The sequence below is a fragment of the Lynx rufus genome, unplaced genomic scaffold, assembly GCF_022079265.1.
Source record: "Lynx rufus isolate CCGP_SWC_20201006 ecotype Redwood Valley unplaced genomic scaffold, mLynRuf1.p SCAF_16, whole genome shotgun sequence".
In the NCBI taxonomy this organism is placed as follows: Eukaryota; Metazoa; Chordata; class Mammalia; order Carnivora; family Felidae; genus Lynx; species Lynx rufus.
The window spans coordinates 39,812,777-39,835,000 of record NW_025814830.1 but is presented as its reverse complement, the minus strand read 5'-3'; the positions used below and the strand labels follow the sequence as shown (position 1 = coordinate 39,835,000).

The 22,224-nt window shown below is 44.7% G+C and overlaps 3 protein-coding genes and 1 pseudogene across 8 annotated transcripts in view; 2 read left to right on the top strand and 2 right to left on the bottom strand.

Annotated features, from left to right (window-relative positions):
- PRMT7 (protein arginine methyltransferase 7) overlaps window positions 1-6,440 on the bottom strand; it is a 46,730-nt gene extending 40,290 nt beyond the window's left edge. For 2 of the 5 annotated variants that reach the window (XM_047078640.1, XM_047078644.1), the window contains exons 1-3: window positions 6,369-6,440; window positions 1,544-1,695; window positions 1,231-1,431 (exon numbers count right to left, since the gene is read on the bottom strand). In XM_047078640.1, coding sequence (XP_046934596.1) covers window positions 1,231-1,325 — 95 coding nt within the window. In that variant the 5' untranslated portion in view covers window positions 1,326-1,431; window positions 1,544-1,695; window positions 6,369-6,440. The remainder of the gene's footprint in view (window positions 1-1,230; window positions 1,432-1,543; window positions 1,696-6,368) is intronic. The other 3 variants (XM_047078642.1, XM_047078643.1, XM_047078641.1) reach the window with 3 other exon arrangements.
- A 111-nt stretch (window positions 6,441-6,551) lies between these two features.
- On the top strand, window positions 6,552-17,729 carry SLC7A6OS (solute carrier family 7 member 6 opposite strand). Its single transcript, XM_047078638.1, has 5 exons — window positions 6,552-6,754; window positions 6,879-7,166; window positions 13,183-13,386; window positions 15,773-15,893; window positions 16,960-17,729. The coding sequence occupies exons 1-5, from the start codon at window positions 6,560-6,562 to the stop codon at window positions 17,088-17,090; spliced, it is 939 nt and encodes a 312-aa protein (XP_046934594.1). The 5' UTR covers window positions 6,552-6,559; the 3' UTR covers window positions 17,091-17,729.
- Window positions 8,682-9,464, top strand: LOC124511426 (cytochrome c-like; annotated as a pseudogene).
- A 1,265-nt stretch (window positions 17,730-18,994) lies between the features above and the next one.
- The window catches only part of SLC7A6 (solute carrier family 7 member 6), a 35,694-nt gene continuing 32,464 nt past the window's right edge, over window positions 18,995-22,224 (bottom strand). For both annotated transcript variants that reach the window (XM_047078636.1, XM_047078637.1), the window contains exon 10: window positions 18,995-21,555. In XM_047078636.1, coding sequence (XP_046934592.1) covers window positions 21,461-21,555 — 95 coding nt within the window. In that variant the 3' untranslated portion in view covers window positions 18,995-21,460. The remainder of the gene's footprint in view (window positions 21,556-22,224) is intronic.

The window sequence follows — 22,224 nt, the reverse complement described above, 5'->3', positions numbered from 1 at the left end:
TGTCACCCATCAAAGAGCCCTAAAATAAGGCTTTATATGTGAGGAAATGTACATTATTACATGTATGGAGACATATATTATCATACTGAGGCTCAAGGAAGTTAAGGAGCTTAGCCAATGTCAGAGTTAAGACACGACAGAGCCCAGACTAACCCTCATGCTCCTCTTCCTGCATTTTGCTACCACCCTTTACAATATGATCCTGCCTACCTTTTCGGTACCCTCACCAGAGCCCTGCTTTTGTACCACATTCCAGCTACCTCAAACTGCTAGCAATCCCCCAAACTGTTACACGTGATCCCTGCTGCTCAGAAAGCAATTTCCCTCCTTTTGGATTTGGGAAATCACTCACATATCACCGCCCCCGCCCCCCCCTCCCCCCAGCCCAGCTGGTTCTTACTGCTTGCATGAACTTTTGCACCCATGTCCCGTGGCCTTTCTTCACTGTGTCATGATTCGTTACATGTCTGTCTCTTACAAAAAACTGCATGGTCCTTGAGGATGGGAACCCCATCTTCTTCATTAGCTCCACCACAGGGCTAGTATGTTGTACGCACTTAATGACTGCTAAAGAATAGTAACACACTCAACAGTTTTAAATATCCCTTCCCAAGTCGGGGAAGAATGCATTTTTCACATTTTCCATTCAAAAGAATTTAGCTAGGGGCGCCTGGGTGGCGCAGTCGGTTAAGCGTCCGACTTCAGTCAGGTCACGATCTCGCGGTCCGGGAGTTCGAGCCCCGCATCAGGCTCTGGGCTGATGGCTCAGAGCCTGGAGCCTGTTTCCGATTCTGTGTCTCCCTCTCTCTCTGCCCCTCCCCCGGTCTCTCTCTGTCCCAAAAATAAATAAACGTTGAAAAAAAAAAAAAAAACAAAAGAATTTAGCTATATGATAAATGTGTCTCCATTTCAGTGACACAATGAATGAATTTCATAAACTCTTCAATTATCACTAGTACTACTGAGGTGGGTCCTCTCTGCTCCACTAGACAGATCCTCTGAGACCCTGATAAAGCTGTTACATGATATCTGACTCTCTACACAGAAATGACTTTGCCTAATTCCCACACAAACCTACCTGGCAGAGCAGACCTGCTCATGACCAACATCTGCCCTGATCAGAAGCACTGGGTAAAGCTTATTCCACATTCGAACAGGATTCTAGGGCTCCTACTTTGAGAGCCAGTGTCCCCACCCAGCTGCAACCAATAGTGAACACGCCCTTGTTACCTTGCAATCTCCTGGTGGTAATCATAGTGCTCATCCTCTTCCAGCCACTCCATAGAGCCAGTGGTTGGATTGGCCCGCCCGCAGAAGACCTTCATGGTGCCAATCAGCTTCTCAGTTTCACCACAGAAAAGCAGCCTTGCCAGCTCACTTCTTGTGGACAGGTCTAATCATCAGAAATCTGTTCACATCATAATGCCCAAACTGTAGAGGGAAATAATTTTAAAGACAAAAAAAAAAAAAGGAAAAAAATCATAAAATGAACAAAAGCATCAAAGCCAATGAAATTATTTGTTAATCGGTATTTTAGGGGCACCTGGGTGGCTCAGTTGGTTAAGTGTTCGACTTCAGCACAGGTCACGTTCTCCCGGTTTGTGGATGGGTCCAAGGCCTAAGCTGGGTTCTGCACTGACAGCATGGAGCCTGCTTGGAATTCTCTCTCTCTCCTTCTCTCTCGAAATAAATAAACTTAAAAAAAAAATTAGTATTTTAATCTTTCCCACAAGTTATTTGGTTTTACATTCAGCATGTAACATCAAAAAACTGTAATTAACATAAATTCATAAAGCTATCTGGAAACTTTGGCAGTCCCCAGTGATTTCAGGTTAAATGAGCCTCACAGGTGCAACTCGATGCAGCCTCAAGGTAAAGGCAGATGAGAAGAGAAATAAAGCAAAGGAAACAGGTGGTTAACCAGAAAGAAGAAACAAAGAGGCTGGGGTAGTGGGAAAAGAGTGCCACCAATACTGCCTCAAGATATTAAACAGTTTAAACACTAGTGCCTGGGTGGCTCAGTCAGTTAAGCATCTGACTCTTGGTTTTGACTCAGGTCATGATCTCATGGTTTGTGAGTTCAAGCCCCACATCAGGCTGTGCTGACAGCTCAGAGCCTACGTGGGATTTTCTTTCTCTCTCTCTCTGCCCCTCCCCTGCTTGCTTGCTCTCTCTCTCTCTCTCAAAAATAAATAAAGTTTTTAAACACTTAGTTTAAGGAAAAATACAAAGAGCAATTCAAACAAACTAGGAAAACTTTCATCTAAACAAATATATCACAGCTATAAGTGTGGATAATCCAAAAATATCATGTTGAGCCAAAAATAAATAAGCAAATCACAGAATACGTAATGATAACATTTTTATTTTTATTTTTTTTTATTATTTTTTTTAAATTTTTTTTTCAACGTTTATTTATTTTTGGGACAGAGAGAGACAGAGCATGAACGGGGGAGGGGCAGAGAGAGAGGGAGACACAGAATCAGAAACAGGCTCCAGGCTCTGAGCCATCAGCCCAGAGCCCGATGCGGGGCTCGAACTCCCGGACCGCGAGATCGTGACATGGCTGAAGTCGGACGCCCAACCGACTGCGCCACCCAGGCGCCCCAATGATAACATTTTTATAACATTTATAATGATGCCGAACAAGAATATATTTTTTAATTTTTTTAATGTTTATTTTTTTTTATTTTTGAGACAGAGAGAGACAGAGCATGAATGAGGGAGGGTCAGATAGAGAGGGAGACACAATCTGAAGCAGGCTGTGAGAACAGAGCCCGATGTAGGGCTCGAACTCAAAGACCCTGAGATCATGATCTGAGCCGAAGTTGGAGGCTCAACTGACTGAGCCACCCAGGCACCCCAAGAACAATATATTCTTCAGGGATCACACTAAAAAGCATAGCAGGGAATAAGGATAGTGGTTACCCCTAAGAGGAAAGGGAAAAGGCTGGGATCAAGGAGGGCCATACAGGGGGCTTCAAAGTAATAGTACTGTTTCTTCTTAAACAGGATGGGGGGGGCGCCTGGGTGGCGCAGTCGGTTAAGCGTCCGACTTCAGCCAGGTCACGATCTCGCGGTCCGTGAGTTCGAGCCCCACGTCGGGCTCTGGGCTGATGGCTCAGAGCCTGGAGCCTGTTTCCGATTCTGTGTCTCCCTCTCTCTCTGTCCCAAAAATAAATAAACGTTGAAAAAAAAAATCTTAAAAAAAAAAAATAAAAAAAAAAACAGGATGGGGAAGTGCCACCTGGGTGGCTCAGTCGGTTAAGCATCCGACTTTGGGCCAGGTAAGTTCAAGCCTCTGCATTCTGTGCTGAAAGCAGAGAGCCCACTTTGAATCCTCTGTTCCCCTATGTCCCTCCCCAACTTGCAAAGGCTCCTTCCCTCCCTCTCTCTCAAAAATAAACATTAAAAAATAAATAAAACTGGGTGGTGGGAAGAAAGATGTTCATGATACTGTCCTTCTTTATGACTTACAATTTTTAATAATGATTACTTGTTACCTACTCAATATTTGATTTTAAAAGTAATTTTTAAAAATTCTTCATCGAGAGATGTCTGGCTGGCTCAGTTGGAAGAGTGTGCAACTCTTGATCTTGGGGTTGTGAGCTCAAGCTCCACAATGGGTGCAGATTAAATAAATAAAATTTAAAAAAATTCTTCATCTTAAAAAATCCTTCAAATTCTCCAGATTCATCTTGTATGCCCTATTTCTGCAGAGATCTATTTCTGACAGAGAAACACCACAGCTCAAAGTCTGAAGGCACCTGTCAGCAGGTATGGGCTCTACCAGCACCCTCCCACCTACCTTCAGAAAACCTCAAGTGTTCTACACTCCCCTTCATTTCTTGTTAAACACTGATCTATCTTCAGGAAACCTTAGAAAAAATGCCTACTCCATAGGTCCCTAAACATCCCTGAGGCATTTTACTGACCAGAGTTATTGCCTTTCTCTCAAAGTTATTTAGACTAAACACTTAATTCTCATAAAAGAGGATGGGGAAAAATCTTTTCTTAAAAGACTCAGGCAGTCAGTGGTCTGGTTCAAAGTAGTCAATTTGTCCTTCAGTGAAACTCTACTTCTAAAATCTCAGTATTACTCATCCTCTCTTCTAGTGGCTCCCAAACTTTCTGGCAACACCAGAAAGAAATATACTTTACATAAAGACACAACACACACGCGTACGTACAAACTTTCACTAGTGTTTAGCCTTCCTATGGGCAAAGCCCTTTGATACATTCTACTGTATTTTTTTTCTTTTTTTTAAGTTTACTTATTTGAGAGAGACAGAGAACACATGTGTGGGGAAGGGGCAGAGACAGAGGATCCAAAGCAGGCTCTGCACTGTCAGTGCTCAACCTACTGAGCCACCCAGGCGCCCTGATTTTTCTTTTTAAATTGATCATGATCCACTAAACTGATTTCACAACTTTTTCAATGTTTATTTTACTTTTTACTTTGAGAAGCATTTTTCAATGTTTATTTTTGAGAGGCAGAGAGAGAGGGAGACAGAGGATCTAAAGCAAGCTCTGCACTGTCAGCACACAGCCTGATGCAGGGCTTGAATGCACGAACCGTGAGATCATGACCTGAGCCTAACCAAATGAGCCACCTAGGTGCCCGATTTCACAATTTAACTGAGTTGCAACCCACAGGTTAAAAAGTTTTGCCACAATCAGCTGTGAACCTCTCCTATGTTAATTTTTTTAAAGAGTATCTCCAACTATCAGAATCTGTAATGTGCTTTAAAGAAGTGTGTCCAAAAAAATGCCACAGTAGAAAGAAATAACCATATCTGGCTGAATGTTCAGGAAAGGCTTAAAAGATGGCTAGGATTTAGATGGGCATGGGAGGGAGAGGGCACTTCACCAGATCAGAAAGACTTAGTCATGTACAGTTAATAAACCAGTTTAACTGAAGTGAAACTGAACAAGAGGTCAAACATATCAGTGAGGTACATACTGTGCAGAGTCCTAAAACCCTTATCCTGTGGGCCATGTGAGATCAATTCTGAAGTTATTTAAAGGTTAAGAGTGTAATACAGAACTCTAATCTATGGAATTTCCTTTTTGTCTGTGCTGTTGCTTAGGCTATAAATAGGACTATAGTTTTTTCATAACTTAGAGAAGTTACTAGTTTCATATAAGTTTAAATAAAGCTTGCAGATGGGAACCATGTCCTGTAACCTCTCAGTACTACACATCTCCTATGGATAAATCCCTTTTATTATTATGACTTGTCCTCTCCCAAAAGGACCTCACACTCCAGACTCAGGAGCTATTTTGACCCCCTCCTCATTCAAAAGACCTGTGAACTCACATGATAGTTTATAAGGCTGGAATGGAAACCACCATGCCAAGCCCTAAATGGATTACCAATCAGATTTCAGAGCAGATAGCTGCTTCATTCATTCAAATTTTAGTAAAATTTATACAATATCAGACACTGCGTTAGGGACTGGAGAACTCCCATAAGTAAAATAAAGGAGATCTTCATCCTCCAAGGGATTAGATTCTAATAAGGGAGAGACTAAATATACAATCACAAACTATGTGAGTGCAAGAAAGGAAACAGGCAGGGTGCTATGAAAGAGAATTAACAAGGTTAATTGTTAGACTCTCTGAGGAAGGTGGCAATTAAGATGCCACAAGGTAAGAGAGAAAGGTAGTGCTTATGTTTCTGGACACCTTACCCCTACTTTTCCAAGAAAAAGTCCTAAGGGAAAAAAGACCTGTGTATATAAGCAAGACTGACAAAAGCCTGAATGACTGAAGCACTTCCAGCAAAAGTATTGAGAACGATCGATTAAGCGTGGGCTACTGTAAATCACACTGAACCATGCCGGCTTCGGAAACGCGTTTGGATATTGTTCTCACTCGCTGGAAACCACTCAAGGTCTTAGGCACAAAAAACGTCCGCGTCAGATGTACGCTTTTACAAGACCCTTCTGACTAGCGTGTGGTGAATGGACTGGTTTCCAACTACTCAGAACACAGTAACTGGGAAAAGCGAGCCCATCAGCAGTTCCCTGAATCAGAGAAGCGTGGGTCAATTAAGGATGTGATGGCTGGAGCTCCATATGACTGCGGTTCGAATTTCTGTAGCAGAAGGGAGACGCCAAGTACTAAAATCCAGGTCCCCGTAGAGGTCACCCTACAGAGTCGGGGCCCAACCGTATCCCAGTTTTCTTGCCGGCCCAGGCTCTCCCCACCGCCGCCCAGTGCAGACTCTAGAAAGGTCCTCGAGAGACGCATACCCCGGTGGCCTAGAAAGCCCACATCAGGTCCGTCGGCCAGAGCCGCTGGGCTGACGGCCGGATGATGGCGGCACCCAGGACTCTAACTGCAACCCCACCTTCCCTACCTACCCATGCGCCTCACCCGCAGCGGGAACCTCTCCGTTCACTTCCGCCGCTACCTCCACCACGCCGAAGCCGGCGTACGGGGGCGGGCTCTCTCAGGGCCCGCTGAGAATGCTGGGAGCGAGGCCCGGAAGCGGAACTTAAAGGCTCTCCCGTCGTACCCCCACGGGTTCCCAGAGTCCTCCGCGACAGCCAGTATGGAGGCCGGGAGGACTGCAGTGCTTCGCGTGAAGCGGAAGCGTAGCGCAGAGGCTGTCGAAGCTCTTGTCCTCTCTTGTAAGCGCCTGCGGAGGGGCGGCGTCGAGTCGGTAGCCCAAAAGACACCTCCAGAGGATGTGGAGAGAGGGCCAGAGAATAATGTCTTCCAGTTGGTGGCCACCGTGCGCTCCCAGGTATTGGGCGGGATGGAGCCGATGTCTGAAGGGGATCTTAGGGCGCAAATGGGGGGAAATTGTATCCCTGACCCCTTGACGAGCCGCCTGCTTACCCCGGCTGCTCTTCCCTACCACCTCCCAGGAGGAGCCAGTCCAGGAGCTCGTTCGAGCCGCCCTGCGCCCTTCCCGGGGCAGCCAGCAGCGTATCCGCCGAGAACTCCGCGCTTCGGCTCGGGAGATCCGACAGGAGGGCCGCTACAGGGTGATTTCTAGCCGCCGATCCTCAGGAATTCCGTCGGGTAGCCTAGAGTCCGAAGACGTGCCGGGAAACCCAGAAGCCACCGAGGACGGAAGCTTCCAGCTGTTCGACCTAGTCCACGAGGAAGGAGACCCAGAGACCGCCGCCGCCGCCGCCGCAGTCTCCTCCAAAGTGAGTAGCCGCCGGGAGCAGAGCGCTGGCCTTCCCGCGGACAGATAGTGCCAGGGTCTGGGCACTTAGCACACAGTGAAGAGGAGGCACACAGCTTCGCCTTACTGATGAATGAATGATCTATCAGCCGAGATAACCTCCTTTTACAGATTAAGTTATTCATTCAACAGTATTTACTGAGTGCCCACTATGTGTCAGGCATTGTTCTTAGGTTCTGTGGATATAGCTTTGAGGACTTAACGTTCAGGTAGAGGAGAGAAACAGAAAACAAATTTAATAAGGGCTGTACAGGGAAGGGGGGGGCAGGAAAAGATTGGTTCCATTACAGAGAGGGTCTCAGAAAATGACATTTCAGTGAGGACTTGGAGGAGGTGAATGGCAAAGTACTGTGGATATGTGAAGAAAAGGCAGTTTGGTGTTTTCAAGACCACTGTGCCTGGAGCTCAGTGAACTCTGGGAGAATAATAAGGAATTTGGGAAAGGATTCCTGTTAGACCCTGAAGATACTTTTAATTTTTGTTCATTTTTGAGAGAGAGCGGGAGCAGGGGAGGGGCAGAGAGAGAGAGGGAGACACAGAAACCAAAGCAGGTTCCATCCAGGCTCTGAGGTGTCAGCATAGAACTTTATGTGGGGCTCAAACCCACGAACCCCGAGATCACGACCTAAGCTGATATCAAGAGTTGGACACTTAACCGACTGAGCCACCCAGATACTCCGACCCTGAAGGTACTTTTTTTTATTATTTTTTTTAATGTTTATTTAATTTTGAGAGAGACAGAGACAAAGTGTGAGCGGGGGTGGGGGAGAGAGAGAGGGAGACACAGGATCCAAAGCAGGCTCCGAGCTGCCACCACAGAGCCTGACGCGGGGCTCAAACTCACAAACCGTGAGATCATGACCTGAGCCGAAGTCGGTCGCTTAATCGACTGAGCCACCCAGGCGCCCCTTGAAGATGCTTTCAGGGACACATTGCCTTCACCCTTAGCTGGGTAATTACTGGAGGGTTTTGAGCAATGTAAAGATAAAACAGATGGAAAAACTCATCAGAGGAAGGTTAAAGGACTAGTTCTCCCTAGCGAATCAAGTTTGAGGCAGATTTAACTCTAGAATGCAAGTCTCTTCACATTTAATCCAGTGGTCTTTCCATTGTTAGATTTACTAAATTTGTTTTGTACTTCAGTTCCAAAAAAACAAAGGCTACCTGTATTCAGACTATAGAAATAGAAAACTCTCAAACTAAAAGGTTCACCCCCCGCCACTGATTTAACAAAAAAAACTTGGGGCGCCTGGGTGGCCCAGTTGGTTAAGCCTCTCACTTTGGCTCAGGTCATGATCTCATGGTTCGTGAGTTTGACACCCACATCAGGCTCTCAGCTGTCAGCATAGAACCTGCTTCAGATCCTCTGTCCCCCTTGCTCTCTGTCCCTCCCCTGCTTGCACTCTTTCTGTCTCTCTCAAAATAAACTTAAAAAAAACTTAATAAACTTCACTCTTCACTCCTTTTAAAAGTTAAAGTTTAAAAACTGAAATTTTAATTCCAAATATATCAAGCAAAAAATATTTCATCATGATGCTGGTATACTTGGATAACAATTTGTGCATGATGATGACAGCCACATCTTTTACCAAAACTAATTGAAAACTGATTTATGAGTTATAAGTCAAATAGCTTAAAAAGTAAACCAACATTCGGTGGAATTGAATCAACCAAAGAGCTCATTCAATTTTAAAAGAAAAACTAGTATATAAGCTGATGAAGGATGTGAACACAGACTTCCCGACAATGCAATAAAAACTAAACACATCAAAAATGTTTGCATATCAGAGAGCGGGACATCCGGCTTTCCAGTGGGCATCTTCAGTCTCCATGTGAAGAAAGCAATTTAAAAATGGGTGACGTTGAGAAAGGCAAGATTTTTGTCCAAAAGAATGCCCCGTGCCATACTGTCGAAACGAGAGGCAAGGCAAACACAAGACTGAGCCAGATCTCCATGGTCCAGTGTGTGCAAGATAGGTCAGGCCCCTGGATTTTCTTACACAGATGCCAACAAGAACAAAGAACCCCTGGGGAGAGGTGACACTGATAGAGTATTTAGATAATCCCAGAAAGTACATCCCTGGAACAAAAATGATCTTCACTGACATTAAGAAGACAGAGAAAAGGACAGACTTGATAGCTTATCTCAAAAAAAGAGCTACTAAGGAGTAGTAATTGGCCACCGCCTTATTTATTACAAAACAAAAATGTCTCATGTCTTTTTTTATATGTACCATAAATATTTTTTTAATGTTTATTTATTTGGAGAGAGGGGAGGAGTGCAAGTGGGGGAGGGGCAGAGAGAAAGGGAGAAAGAATCCAAGGAGGCTCTGTGCTGTGAGTATAGAGTCCAACAGGGGGCTCAGTCTCACAGACCAAGAGATCATGACCTGAGCCAAAATCCAGACGCTTAACCGCCCCTCAGGATTGTCTTTTAAACAGCTATTCAAAAACACAGTTGTAGAATTAATCACAGGTTTAAAAAAATGCTTGTCCATAGTAATTATCTTTTTAAAAATGGATTTAAACTGAAAGCAAACTTGGGGTTTTATGTCTACTAGACTAGCAGGGGAAAGATTGATAGCACTGCTGGCAAGGCTAGATTAAAATGGTACACAATTGTAGTGCTTACAATTGATGCAAGGCTTTTGGAAAACAGCATGGCTTTATTTATCAGCAATCCTAAAAATAGCTTGGGACCTATTTTAAAACTACTTCAATTTATTTTTTTATTTTTATTTTTTTTAATGTTTATTTTTGAAGGAGAGAGAGAGACAGAGTGTGAATGCGGGAGGGGCAGAGAGAGAGAGACAATCTGAAGCAGGCTCCAAGCTCTGAGCTGTCAGCACAGAGCCCAGCACGGGGCTCGAACTCACAAACCGCGAGATCATGACCTGAGCCAAAGTCAGACGCTCAACCGACTGAGCCACCCAGGCGCCCCTATTTTTATTTTTTTAATGTTTTTATTTTTGAGAAAGTGTGCATGCATGTACATGTGTGCAAGTCAGGGAGGGGCAGAGAAAGAAGGAGACAGAGAATCCAGAGCACTGTCAGAGCAAAGCCTGATGTGGGGCTTGAACCCATGAACTGTGACATGACCTGAACCGAAGTCAGAGACTCAACTGACTGAGCCACCCAGGCACCCCTACCTAAATTTATTTTATTGTTGGGATTCTAAAGCCATCCAAACATATAAAGAAATTTAACAAAAGTAGTGACAGTATTTTTTGCCACATTACATTTCTCATTAATTTGACACCACTTAAATTTTAAGCAAATAAAGTACTATTTAATAGGAAATCTTAAAAAGTGAAAAAGTTCTGGGGCATCTGGGTGGCTCAGTTGGTAGAGCTTCTGATTCTTGATTTTGGCTCAGGTCTGATTTTTTATTTCAGGGTCATGTGATCAAACCGAAGAGCCCAGGTCAGGCCCTGCGCTAAACATGGAGACTGCTTAAGATTCTCTTGTTCTCTCTCTCTGCTCCTCTCCCCCCTCTCTTGCGTTCTCTAAAAAAATAAAAAATAAAAACTGTATATATTTTTTATACAGTGTATATTTTTTCTTTTTTTTTTGTTTTTTTGTTTTTTAACGTTTATTTATTTATTTATTTTTTTTTTTTTTAATTTTTTTTTTTTTCCAACGTTTATTTATTTTTGGGACAGAGAGAGACAGAGCATGAACGGGGAAGGGGCAGAGAGAGAGGGAGACACAGAATCGGAAACAGGCTCCAGGCTCTGAGCCATCAGCCCAGAGCCTGATGCGGGGCTCGAACTCCCGGACCGCGAGATCGTGACCTGGCTGAAGTCGGACGCTTAACCGACTGCGCCACCCAGGCGCCCCTAACGTTTATTTATTTTTGAGACAGAGCATGAACGGGGGAGGGCCAGAGAGAGAGGGAGACACAGAATCTGAAACAGGCTCCAGGCTCTGAGCTGTCAGCACAGAGCCCGACGTGGGGCTCGAACTCACAGACCGCGAGATCATGACCTGAGCTGAAGTCGGACGCTTAACCAACTGAGCCACCCAGGCGCCCCTATATATATTTTTTAAAGTGAAAAAGTTCAGTTCATTTTATCTAGTGATCTCAACCCCAGGATTTATCCTAGGGAAATAATTCAGAGGCAAACAGCTATGGTCTTAACAAAAGCTACTGTTGGTTTACTAAGTAATTACTGTGCATTAAGTACTATGCTAAGTCCTTGTTGTGTTTTCTTTTAATTTAACTCCTTTAATCTTCATGCAAACCCTATGAGGTAGGTGTTTTATCCCCATTTTTCACATGCAGGAAACACATTCATTGCAGCATTGTAGATATAGGCTAAAAACTGACAAATTGACATACACAACTGCCTGCACCATTAAAGTGATAACCATGAAGACTGGCAAGATAGTATGTATGTTTATACCAACATAGACTAGACTAAACAATAATTTTTCTTTTATAAAAATGATAGATGTTCCTTATAGAAATTTTGAAAAAATATAGGAGGGGTGCCTGGGTGGCTCAGTTGGTTAAACGACTAACTTCAGCTCAGGTCATGATCTCACGGTTCCTGGGTTTGAGACCCACAGCAGGCTCTGTGCTGACTGCTCAGAGCCTGGAGCCTGCTTCGGATTCTGTGTCTCCTCTCTCTGCACCTCCCTGGCTTGTGCTCTCTGTCTCTCTCAAAAATAGACAAACATTTGAAAAAAAAAAATTTTTTTTTAAGAAAAAATACAGGAAAGTAAAAAGGGGAAAAAATCACCTATTTTACTCCCATCACAAAGGTAATTGGAGTAAAATCAGCTTATTGTCTTCAGAGTATGGCATTTTTCTGTTTGCTAGTCTTTGTAAATATTTTAATGGCTGCATGATTTGCTGGACTAAGGGTGGGGGGCTTATAAATGGGAGCCAGAACTTTGCTTGTGAACAGTTTTGAGGTTGGTCAACAGCCTGCACAAAAAGTGACATCTCTAGTTCCTTTTGACTTTGGAGCAAGAAAGAATTAATTCCCTTCATCTTCTAAGTCTGGTCTGCCTTTATCTGCCTTAGCTATGCAACATTCCTCCCAATATGGTATCTGGTTTGAGCTACATAGCCTCCTCCGATGAACCCTTTGAGAGGGGTCATTTGTAGCATGCCCCCCTGGGTTTGCAAATTGACCTATGCTACTCTGGATGACACAGCCTGTTGCCCTGGAGTACCTCTTCCCTGGGCCAGTTCTATTCTGGGGCAATCTATCCTGAGCTATTCTTTCTAGCAGTAGGATTATAGGGGAGTTCACTCCTGGTTTGTGATTAAAAGTGGGAGGGACATCATTAGGGCACCTGGGTGGCTCAGTCACTTAAGCGTCTGACTTTGGCTCAGGTCATGATCTCACAGTTCATGAGTTTGTGCCCCACATCAGGCTCTCTGCTGTCAATGCAGAGCCCGCTTCAGATCCACTGTCTCCCTCTCTCTCTCTCTGTCCGTCCCCTGCCTCACACACACACTTTCTCTAAAGTAAACATTTAAAAAAGAAACTTAAAAAATATTGAAAAAAAAAGTGGGACATCATTGTGGGCAAGCCAGGTGGTGGTAGTCATGAGTCCAGGAATCGCCTTTAGACCCCTGTAGGAGGCCACACAAAATGCAGATCCCTAAGGGGAGAACATCATACTGAAGGAGCTTAGAAGACGTGGGGACAAGACCAGCCAGCTCTGCTGGCCCTCTTCTCAGGCCCATCTTTCCATGTGCTCTCTTCTGTCAGCCAAGCACAAAAGGACAGGAGCCTATAAGTGTCTATTTCAAAAGAAAAACTACACATTAAGTTTTTAGAGATAATTGAGTTTTTAATTTCATTGCTAATTAAGAAGAAACTAGTAGGACATGGGAATAAGAATCTTGAATTTAACATAGACAACTATAGAGAGGCTTCTTTCACTCAAATCTTAGATTCTTCCTTTTGGAACATCGATGGTTTAGATCATGTATGTATTATCTCTTGATTTCTTTATAGATCTCTGACCCAGACGTGATCCTCTGCAATTCTATAGAGTTGATCCGTGAGCGGTTGGCTGTATCTGAGGATGGACCAAGAATTGGGCACCAGGAGGAACAGAAGGATGACTATGTATATGACATTTACTACTTGGAGATGGCCACTCCAGGATGGATTGAGAACATCCTCTCCGTGCACCCCTATAGCCAGGAGTGGGAGCTGGTAAGGGGACCCATGAGGATGAGGGGCATGAGGTAGCCTAAGCAATTCTCTGGTCAGGATGCTTTGCATCCACTGGGTTCAAGGTTGTTCTTACCTCTTCTTGTTCTTGCTTAAATGGAAACATTTATTCTAAATGCTTCCTGGGAACCTGGGTTTAGTGCAAGAAATTTTGGGAATGACGGTCTACACTGATAATGTTTGCTCTTAATACATCTTTTATAAGGTTTGCAGTATCATTTTTAACATTTATACCATCCACCCTTGGGGAAAAACATGGGGACTTAAAGAGAAAATAAACCAGAAATTCTTAAACATGAATGGTAATAAAAGCTTTTTTTAAAATTATATCTTAAAAGGGGGGGATCCTTGGATTAAGAAAGCTAACATCCTGGGGCACCTGGGCGGCTCAGTCAGTTAAGCGTCCGACTTTGGCTCAGGTCATGATCTCACAGTTCGTGGGTTCGAGCCCTGCATCAGGCTCTGTGCTGACAACTCAGAGTCTGGAGTCTGCTTCAGATTCTGTTTCTCTCTCTCTCTCTCTCCCTCTCCCTCTCTCCCCTCCTCCTCCTCCTCCTTTTCCTCCTCTTCCTCCTCCTCCTCCCCTGCTCACTCTCTGTCTCTCGGTCTTTCAAAAATAAATAAATGTTAAAAAAAAAAATTCTTTTTTTAAAAAGAAGAAGAAAACTAACATCCTGACATCTTTATTTATTTTTCTTAGTGAGCTCTACATCCATCGTGGGGCTCACACTCATGACCCAAGATCAGGAGTGGGGCTCTGCTGATTGAGCCAGCCAGACGCCCCTTGACATCATTATTCTGTTTTGTTTTTTCTTAAGTTTGTTTACTTTGAGAGAGAGATAGAGGGCGTGCCCCTGCACATGAGCAGGGGAGGGGCAGAGAGAGAATCCCACACAGGCTCCTTACCGTCAACACAGAGCCTGCCATGGGGCTTGATCTCATGAACCGCAGGATCTTGACCTGAACCAAAATCAAGAGTCAGTCTCTTAACTGAGCCACCCAGGTGCTCCTGACATCCTTATTATTTTTTTCCACCAGCGGGGGAGGGGCAGAAAGGGTGGGGACAGAGGATTCAAAGCAGGCTCTGCACTGACAGCATCAAGCCCATGAGATCATGGCACCATGAGATCATGACCTGAGCTAAAGTTGGATACTCAACAAAGCCACCCAGGCAATCCAACTCTTTTGTTGATATTGTTTGTTTATTTTGAGAGAGTGAGAATGTGCAAGCAGGGGAGAGGCAGAGAGAGAATCCCAAGAAAGCTCCATACTCAGTACAGAGCCTGATGTAGGGCTTGATCTCACAACCATGAGATCATGACCTGAGCCAATATCAAGAGTCGGACAGGGGCGCCTGGGTGGCGCAGTCGGTTAAGCGTCCGACTTCAGCCAGGTCACGATCTCGCGGTCCGTGAGTTCGAGCCCCGCGTCGGGCTCTGGGCTGATGGCTCGGAGCCTGGAGCCTGTTTCCGGTTCTGTGTCTCCCTCTCTCTCTGCCCCTCCCCCATTCGTGCTCTGTCTCTCTCTGTCCCAAAAATAAATAAACGTTGAAAAAAAAATTTAAAAAAAAAAAAGAGTCGGACACATAACCAACTGAGCCATTCAGGCGTTCCAGACATCATTATTCTTAAAACAAATTCTAAAATGGTGAAAGGCATATTTATCCCATACCTACACTGCAACCATACTCTCACAGTCATGAACCCACCCTGGACCATTGCATAGCCCCTCTTCCTGCCCTTACACTCAAGTTTTGGTTCTGATTTTTGGCATCACCCATAATCCATTTAATCCCTCTCCCACCTGGCTATCCTAAAGTTTGAAGACCACTGCCATCACCTGCTCAGAGCTGTCTCTCCTCCCCAGCCTGGTGTGTTCCCTTCTAGTGGAGTTCATCCTATCAGGATTGTAATGCCTGGAGCTGGACTCTGAGTGGGGAATAGGGCTGTTGTCACTATCTTGTAGCCTAAGGTTACTATAGCCTCTTGTGCAGCAGATTCAAAGCAGCTCCTAGGCTGCCTCATTTTCACACAGCGCTCTTAATTTTTTTAATGTTTTTTTTTTTTTCATTTATTTTTGAGACAGAGAAAGACAGAGCATGAGCAGGGGAGGGGCAGAGAGAGAGGGAGACATAGAATCTGAAGCAGGCTCCAGGCTCTGAGCTGTCAGCACAAAGCCCGACACAGGGCTCGAACTCACCGTAAGATCATGACCTGAGCTGAAGTTGGACGCTTAACTGACTAAGTCACCCAGGCGCCCCTTTCACACAGTACTCTTAAATGATCTCTCCAAGTTGGTCTGCTAATAGCTTCCCCCCTACAACCTTAGAGGTTTTGATTTATACTCATGATTGTGTTGAGATGTGCAGGTGAATGATGACCAGCAACCAGAAGACATTTATGAAGATGATGATGATGAGAATAGTGAGAGTAACTGGCGCAACGAGTACCCAGAGGAGGAGAACAGTGATGGAGATGAAGATTCCAGAGGTACATGGGTAGCAGTGTTGGATGGGAAGGGACTGGTGGCATCTAAGACTGAGGTGTGAACACGGTTCACTTACATCTTAACTGGCTTTCCTTCTCTACCATTCCCAGCAGCTCACCCACAAGCCATTGGAGCTCTAAGAACCCCAAAGACCAGTGTTTCCAGGGGGCCTACTGGGGTTTTAATGTCAGTCAGGGCTGGGTTTGAACCCTTGGTTCTTTCATGGCCTGTCTGTGGGTCTTGGGGACATAGTTAATGGCTCACTGAGCCTCATCCTGTCTCCAGAACAGTATTGCACTAACTTTAGTGATTGGGATTAAGGGAAACATCTATCTCAGTGTCTCTTCTCTCGCTCAGTCAGGAAAGTATTGGAGAGGTTTGCCAGTAGGAGCAGAGCTAGGATTTTGACAAATCAGTTATATAACTTCTCAAAGAAGTTGCTGTGTTTATACCATTTTGAGGAAGCTGCAACACAGGCATGGTACCCTGGGGAAGGAAGAAGGAGAGATACTCTGATGATAAAGTTCCTTCAGTGATTATGTTCTTTGTGCCAACAAAAAGAACTTCTTGGTCTCTGTTAATGGAGGAACAATTAAACTATGGAATATTCTTTTGGGGAAGTGCCTGTGATATGTTGAAAGGGGCAGACATGAAACTATATTTACAGTATGACTACAACTATTATAACAACAACAAAAAAAAATCCTATACTTAGGGGGAGAAATGAAAAAATATTCCAATGTTGAGGGACTTGGTTTAGGTGGTAGAGAAATAGGATTGCCTTTTTTTTTGTTTATTTTTGAGAGAGCACAAGCAGGGCAGGGGAAGGGGACAGAGAAACCAAAGGGGCTCGAATTCACAAACCGTGAGATCATGAACTGAGCCGAAGTAGGATGCTCAACTGACTAAACCACCCAGGTGCCCTCCCCTGCTTTTTTAAATTCAAAATTCTCTTCACTAAGCAAGTATTTTAGAATAGAGAACAAAAAACCCAGACCTTCTTGAGATGGTAAAGGGTTGTCATGGCCACCTAGAAACTCAAACAGCCCATTTCTTTTATCATTCTAGGCTCTGATGAATACGACAGCTTCAGTGAAGAGGAAAGAGGCAACAGCAGACCACAGATGTGGAGCAAATACCCTTTGGATGTGCAGAAGGAGTTTGGCTATGATAGTCCCCATGACCTGGATTCAGACTGATGATCCCATGAGATTCTATCCCAGGCCCTTGAGGGCTCTAACTGCAGCTTCAGCCACCCTAGTAACATCCTTGGGTTTCTTAGCTTAACAAGTAGAAGGGAAAACCCATGTCCAACAGCACCCTCCTACCAGTGAAAACCTGTGCTAAAGGAGTGTGTCTTTTTCAGTAACAGTAAGGGCCCCTTTGCCTCAATCAAAAGTGACTCTATAGTCTGGGGGGGGGGGGGGGAATGCTGTAAAAATGATGCTTCCTGGCCTGGGGATTTTCCCATTCTACTCCTACACTAAGGCCAGTAAGTGGAGGAGAGCCTCCTGTTTCCTCAACACTAAGATTTAGCTTTCTCATACCACCCGGCCACCTGCCTCCAGTAAAAGCCTTTCTTTTGATGGAATCTAGAAGGGCTGTAGTTGGTCCCTTATAGCAGCAAAGACTGGATAGTTGTGGCCATAGAGATGGAAGTAGAATCTGCTTGAGCTATGAGAGGTTTTAAGTTAACAGCTGTCTCCACCACCCTGTTTCCTGACTCTGATAATGGTTGTAAAGACTGCTGTCTTCCTTTGGCAGTGGTGCCAGAAAGAACAGGATATGTATGAATGTGATACTCTTATGTTTAATAAAAACTAACTTTAAAAATGGGAGCAAGTCATTCCTTGAAAACCTTTTAGTTTTTATTTTTTTAGAGAGAGTGAGTAGGAGAGGAAGAGAGAGAAACTTCAGCAGGCTCCACAATCAGCGCAGAGCTCAATGCGGGCTTGATCCCACAACCCTAGGATCATGATCTTAGCCAAAATCAAAAGTTGGATGCTCAATGGACTGAGCCACCCAGACACTCCTCAAAAACCTTTTTTTAATATTTTTTAAATTTTTATTCATTTTTGAGAGAGAGAGGCATAGGGTGAGTGGAGGATGGCCAGAGAGAGGGGGAGACACAGAATCCAAAGCAGGCTCCAGGCTGCAAGCTGTCATCACAGAGCCAGACGCAGGGCTGGAACTCACTAACGATGAGATTATGACCTAAACTGAAGTCAGATGCTTGACCAACTGAGCCACCCAGCTGTCCCTCCTCAAAAACCTTTTAAATCTGAATGGCTTTACATGTTTTCCCACTGTACCTCCTATCTCCTATCCCCACCCTCGACCAAAAATGGGCAGGGGGGAAGTGGTTAGTGAGACAGCTTTCAGGATTGACCTTAGACACTAAGGACTTCAGGCAAGTGCGGAAAAGAAAAGCATATCCTGAACTTAGCTTTCCAATGAGAAATGTTAACTATGCACAGTACTCACTAAAAAGTGATTAACGGAACTTGGACTCCCTATAAGCAAACTCTGTCCCTACTTCATTCCATACCACACATCTTTGCTCTGAGTTGGCATTTATTCTTCTAAGAGAACACTGTCCCATAGAACTTCATGCACAATAATTATGTTCTATATCTGTACTGTACAATAGTAGCCACTAGCCATATGTGGCTCAGCTCTTAAAATTTATGATTAGTGCAACTGAGGAATCAATATTTTTAAATTTAATTAGCTATATGTGCCTAATAGTTAACTGTACCGGATAGTACAGGTCTAGGAAAATAATACACAGGAATTTTGATTCAAAATGTGCCTTCTTGCCCTGTGGCACGAACACCCATCACATGGAAAGATGAGTTGCACAGGGATGTCTTCTACCCACATCTTTTATAATTTAAGTATCTCTCTTTTTCTAACCTGCCTCCACCCATTCTTTCACTTTATGTTCATTTTGTAGGTCTTTCCTATATTCCTAGATTTATGTTAAACCTGCCAAAGTGATTAAATTCCATATGTACTCTTGTGGCTACAAAACCAACAAAATGTTAGTTTACCATCCTAACTATCCACAAAGGTACAATTCAGTGCTGTAAGTAACAGGCAGCAATTTACATGTGTAATACTAGTCATCTTAGTCTCCTGTAGGCATAGAAACAAAGGCTTAAAAACTACTCCGTGCCATTATAATGTGCTCACTGCTGTTTCTATACTCATTAAGGTTTGCCAACATTAAAGGGCTGACAACCTCACATACTGTGCCTACTGCAAAAGGGATTAGCACACCAGGAGAAGGATTGAAGGAGATGAACAACAAAGACCTTGCAGAAATTTAATTCCACCACAAAGCTTGAGTGCTGTAGGGAGTCTCTGGCTTCCCTCCCACAGATGGGTTCTTGGGTGAAGTCTGTATCCAGCACAGAGGGGAAAAATGCAGGTGCCATCCAGTAATGAGAGGAGGATGACATGGCTCACTAAGCTTGTATGGGGTCACTTAGGGTGTGAGGCCCATGCTTCCCCCAGGAGCCAGTGGGGGGCAGCAAGTTCTTGGGACTAGCTGGTCATTTACTTCAGTGGAGAAAGCTAAAACCTTGGTCAGGGATCCTCAAGACAAGCACACACCACTTCAATGATTAGCTCCAGAGGATCCCTGGGAAAAGTGCCATCTTGCCTCAGACAGGAGTCAAGTTTACACAGTCTAGGCAAGTCAGCCTTTGCACAGACTCCCTATTGCCCCAACCCATGACAGTAGGAATGTCCTCTCATTTTCTCATCCATGCATGCCCTGAACCGAAGACAGCTGTGCTCATGCTCCCCTGATTGTCTTTATTGAGCAAGTATGACCAAGGCCATTCCCCTGACTGCGACTGGGGCCATTTGGTGGAAAAGAATGATCAGGAAGGGAGATTGCCTCATTCTTGTCTTTACAATTGACCAATTCTAAAACCAAAGGATAAGAAGTCCAGGCAGGGGATGAGCCAAGTCTGCAGGTTCCTCTGGACCCAGGATGACAGTGTCTGGACACATCACAGGACAGATGTACAGTCCACCGCAACCATGGCTGTCCATGAGGGAACGAACATCCATTAGGCCAAATCTGCTCTGGCCTGACCTGGATGCTAAAGCACAGCCTGAGCACCAGAATTAGTTGCTTCCAATCACGCAGTCTGCTGAGGAGCCAGATTTGAGGATGAAGCAGCTTTTTCCCCTCTAAGTCTTCACTATCTCCACAAGGAGAAAATAGAGGTCCACACAAGTACCAAGCTCTTCCTGAGACTGCAGGCCCACCAAACCTCCAGCAAGCGGAGGCAGACAGGACAGGTATGCACTATCCCGATGATCCACACCAAGACAGCTCGGAGTGTAAACAGAGCCCAGTGTCGGGGATAGAAGAGGAGCATGCAGCGTGATGTGAGGTTTTCAGAAAAGGGAAATGACCACTTCTAGCACCAAGGGGGGCTTGTGTGGGTCTGCACAGCATCCCTCACACCGGCCCTTACAGAAAGAAACAAGCTATTTGGTGGCTTGGGTCCATGAGATGGTCTCTAAGCCATTGACAGCTGAGAGAATTCAGGTAATCCACTTGAATTCTAGAACAGTTCATGTCCTCTTAAAGTTCATACCAGAAACCCAGAAATTTACCTTCTATCATCTAGAACAAAGACCTAAGGTCTCAAGTAAAATAAAGGATTATCCTTCAAAATAGCAGTATTACCAGACTTCTGACTCATGAATTTGTTCATTTGTCCTTGCTGATTTGAGCCAGGTGCTTGTAATCTGTGACCTATTGACTAACGTGTAATTGATACATGAGTTTAAAAAAATCTTTAAAGTTCACCTTTGCAGCTAAGACTCAACAGAAGAATGTGCTAAAACCAAAAAATCTGTGGTCTGAGTCTGATCCACCACCACACAGAGACACCTCTAAGGGCAGAGGGACTCAGTTTGGAGTAACTTTGAATTTTTAAACACAATCAGTCTATGGCATTCGGTAGATGAATGAACACCAATGCTTTGCTAGAACTGGGGTTCTGGATTAAATAATATCAATAAATAACGGAATATAGCCGTCTTTCCAGGGAAAGATTTTGAATCACAGGAAGAAATGATAGCATTTTAGGCCTCTACAGTCAGATGCTTGGACCTGGTCAGAGGAAAACTTGTCATAAAGCAGCCCCTTTTGTAGAGACTTCTGATTCAAACCTCAAATATCAAATTCAGAACCACCAGCCACAGCTATTAACCTAGCACTTCCTTTTCCCCAGTGCAACTTGCCAAGTGTTTGGTAAGCTGTACCTACTCACCAGAAACAAAACTAAACAACTATTCCCCTGACCCCAAGCCCTCCCACCACCACTTTCTATACAGTTCCCACCTTCAGGCTGGCCTCAGACCCTGAGTCTGCTCCCAATGAGAGTGACCACCAAAGCAGGCCATTGGCCCTGAGCCCCCTTACATAATGTGGCCCACAGGATCCTTTAGAACAAGAGAGTTGGGCCTGTACAGTCTTGTCATCTGGACTTTGGTGGCTGTGGCTGGTCTTCCAGGCCTCAAGGGACATCACCTCTGGCCTCTAGTCAGTTTTCCTTTCAGCCTTTTTCTCTTCAGCTACATCAAGCTCGGTCAGGACACAAAAGCAAAGCTGCTGGGTGACTTTGGTGATAGCAGCTAAATGAAAATAGAGAACAGAATTCAGCAAACTGATGGTTAGCTACAACCCCAATAAGAACACCACAATGTTGATTAAAGCACATCTATGGCCCCCTCCCACTTGTCCCTTGGGTATCCTGTGCCAGGCTTTGCCTCTTAACCCCATAAGCCTCACTGTCCTCCATTCCATGCCCAACCAGAAAGTGATGCATGACTCCCCATCTCCCCACATGGATTGCACTTTCAGGAGGGAGTGTTTTAACCCAAAAATAGGACTCTAAAGTTAGAACTAAAGTGCTCAGGGGCGCCTGGGTGGCGCAGTCGGTTAAGCGTCCGACTTCAGCCAGGTCATGATCTCGCGGTCCGTGAGTTCGAGCCCCGCGTCGGGCTCTGGGCTGATGGCTCAGAGCCTGGAGCCTGTTTCCGGTTCTGTGTCTCCCTCTCTCTCTGCCCCTCCCCCGTTCATGCTCTGTCTCTCTCTGTCCCAAAAATAAATAAACGTTGAAAAAAAAATTTAAAAAATAAAAAAAATAGGGGCGCCTGGGTGGCACAGTCGGTTAAGCGTCCGACTTCAGCCAGGTCACGATCTCATTGTCCGTGAGTTCGAGCCCCGTGTCGGGCTCTGGGCTGATGGCTCAGAGCCTGGAGCCTGTTTCTGATTCTGTGTCTCCCTCTCTCTCTGGCCCT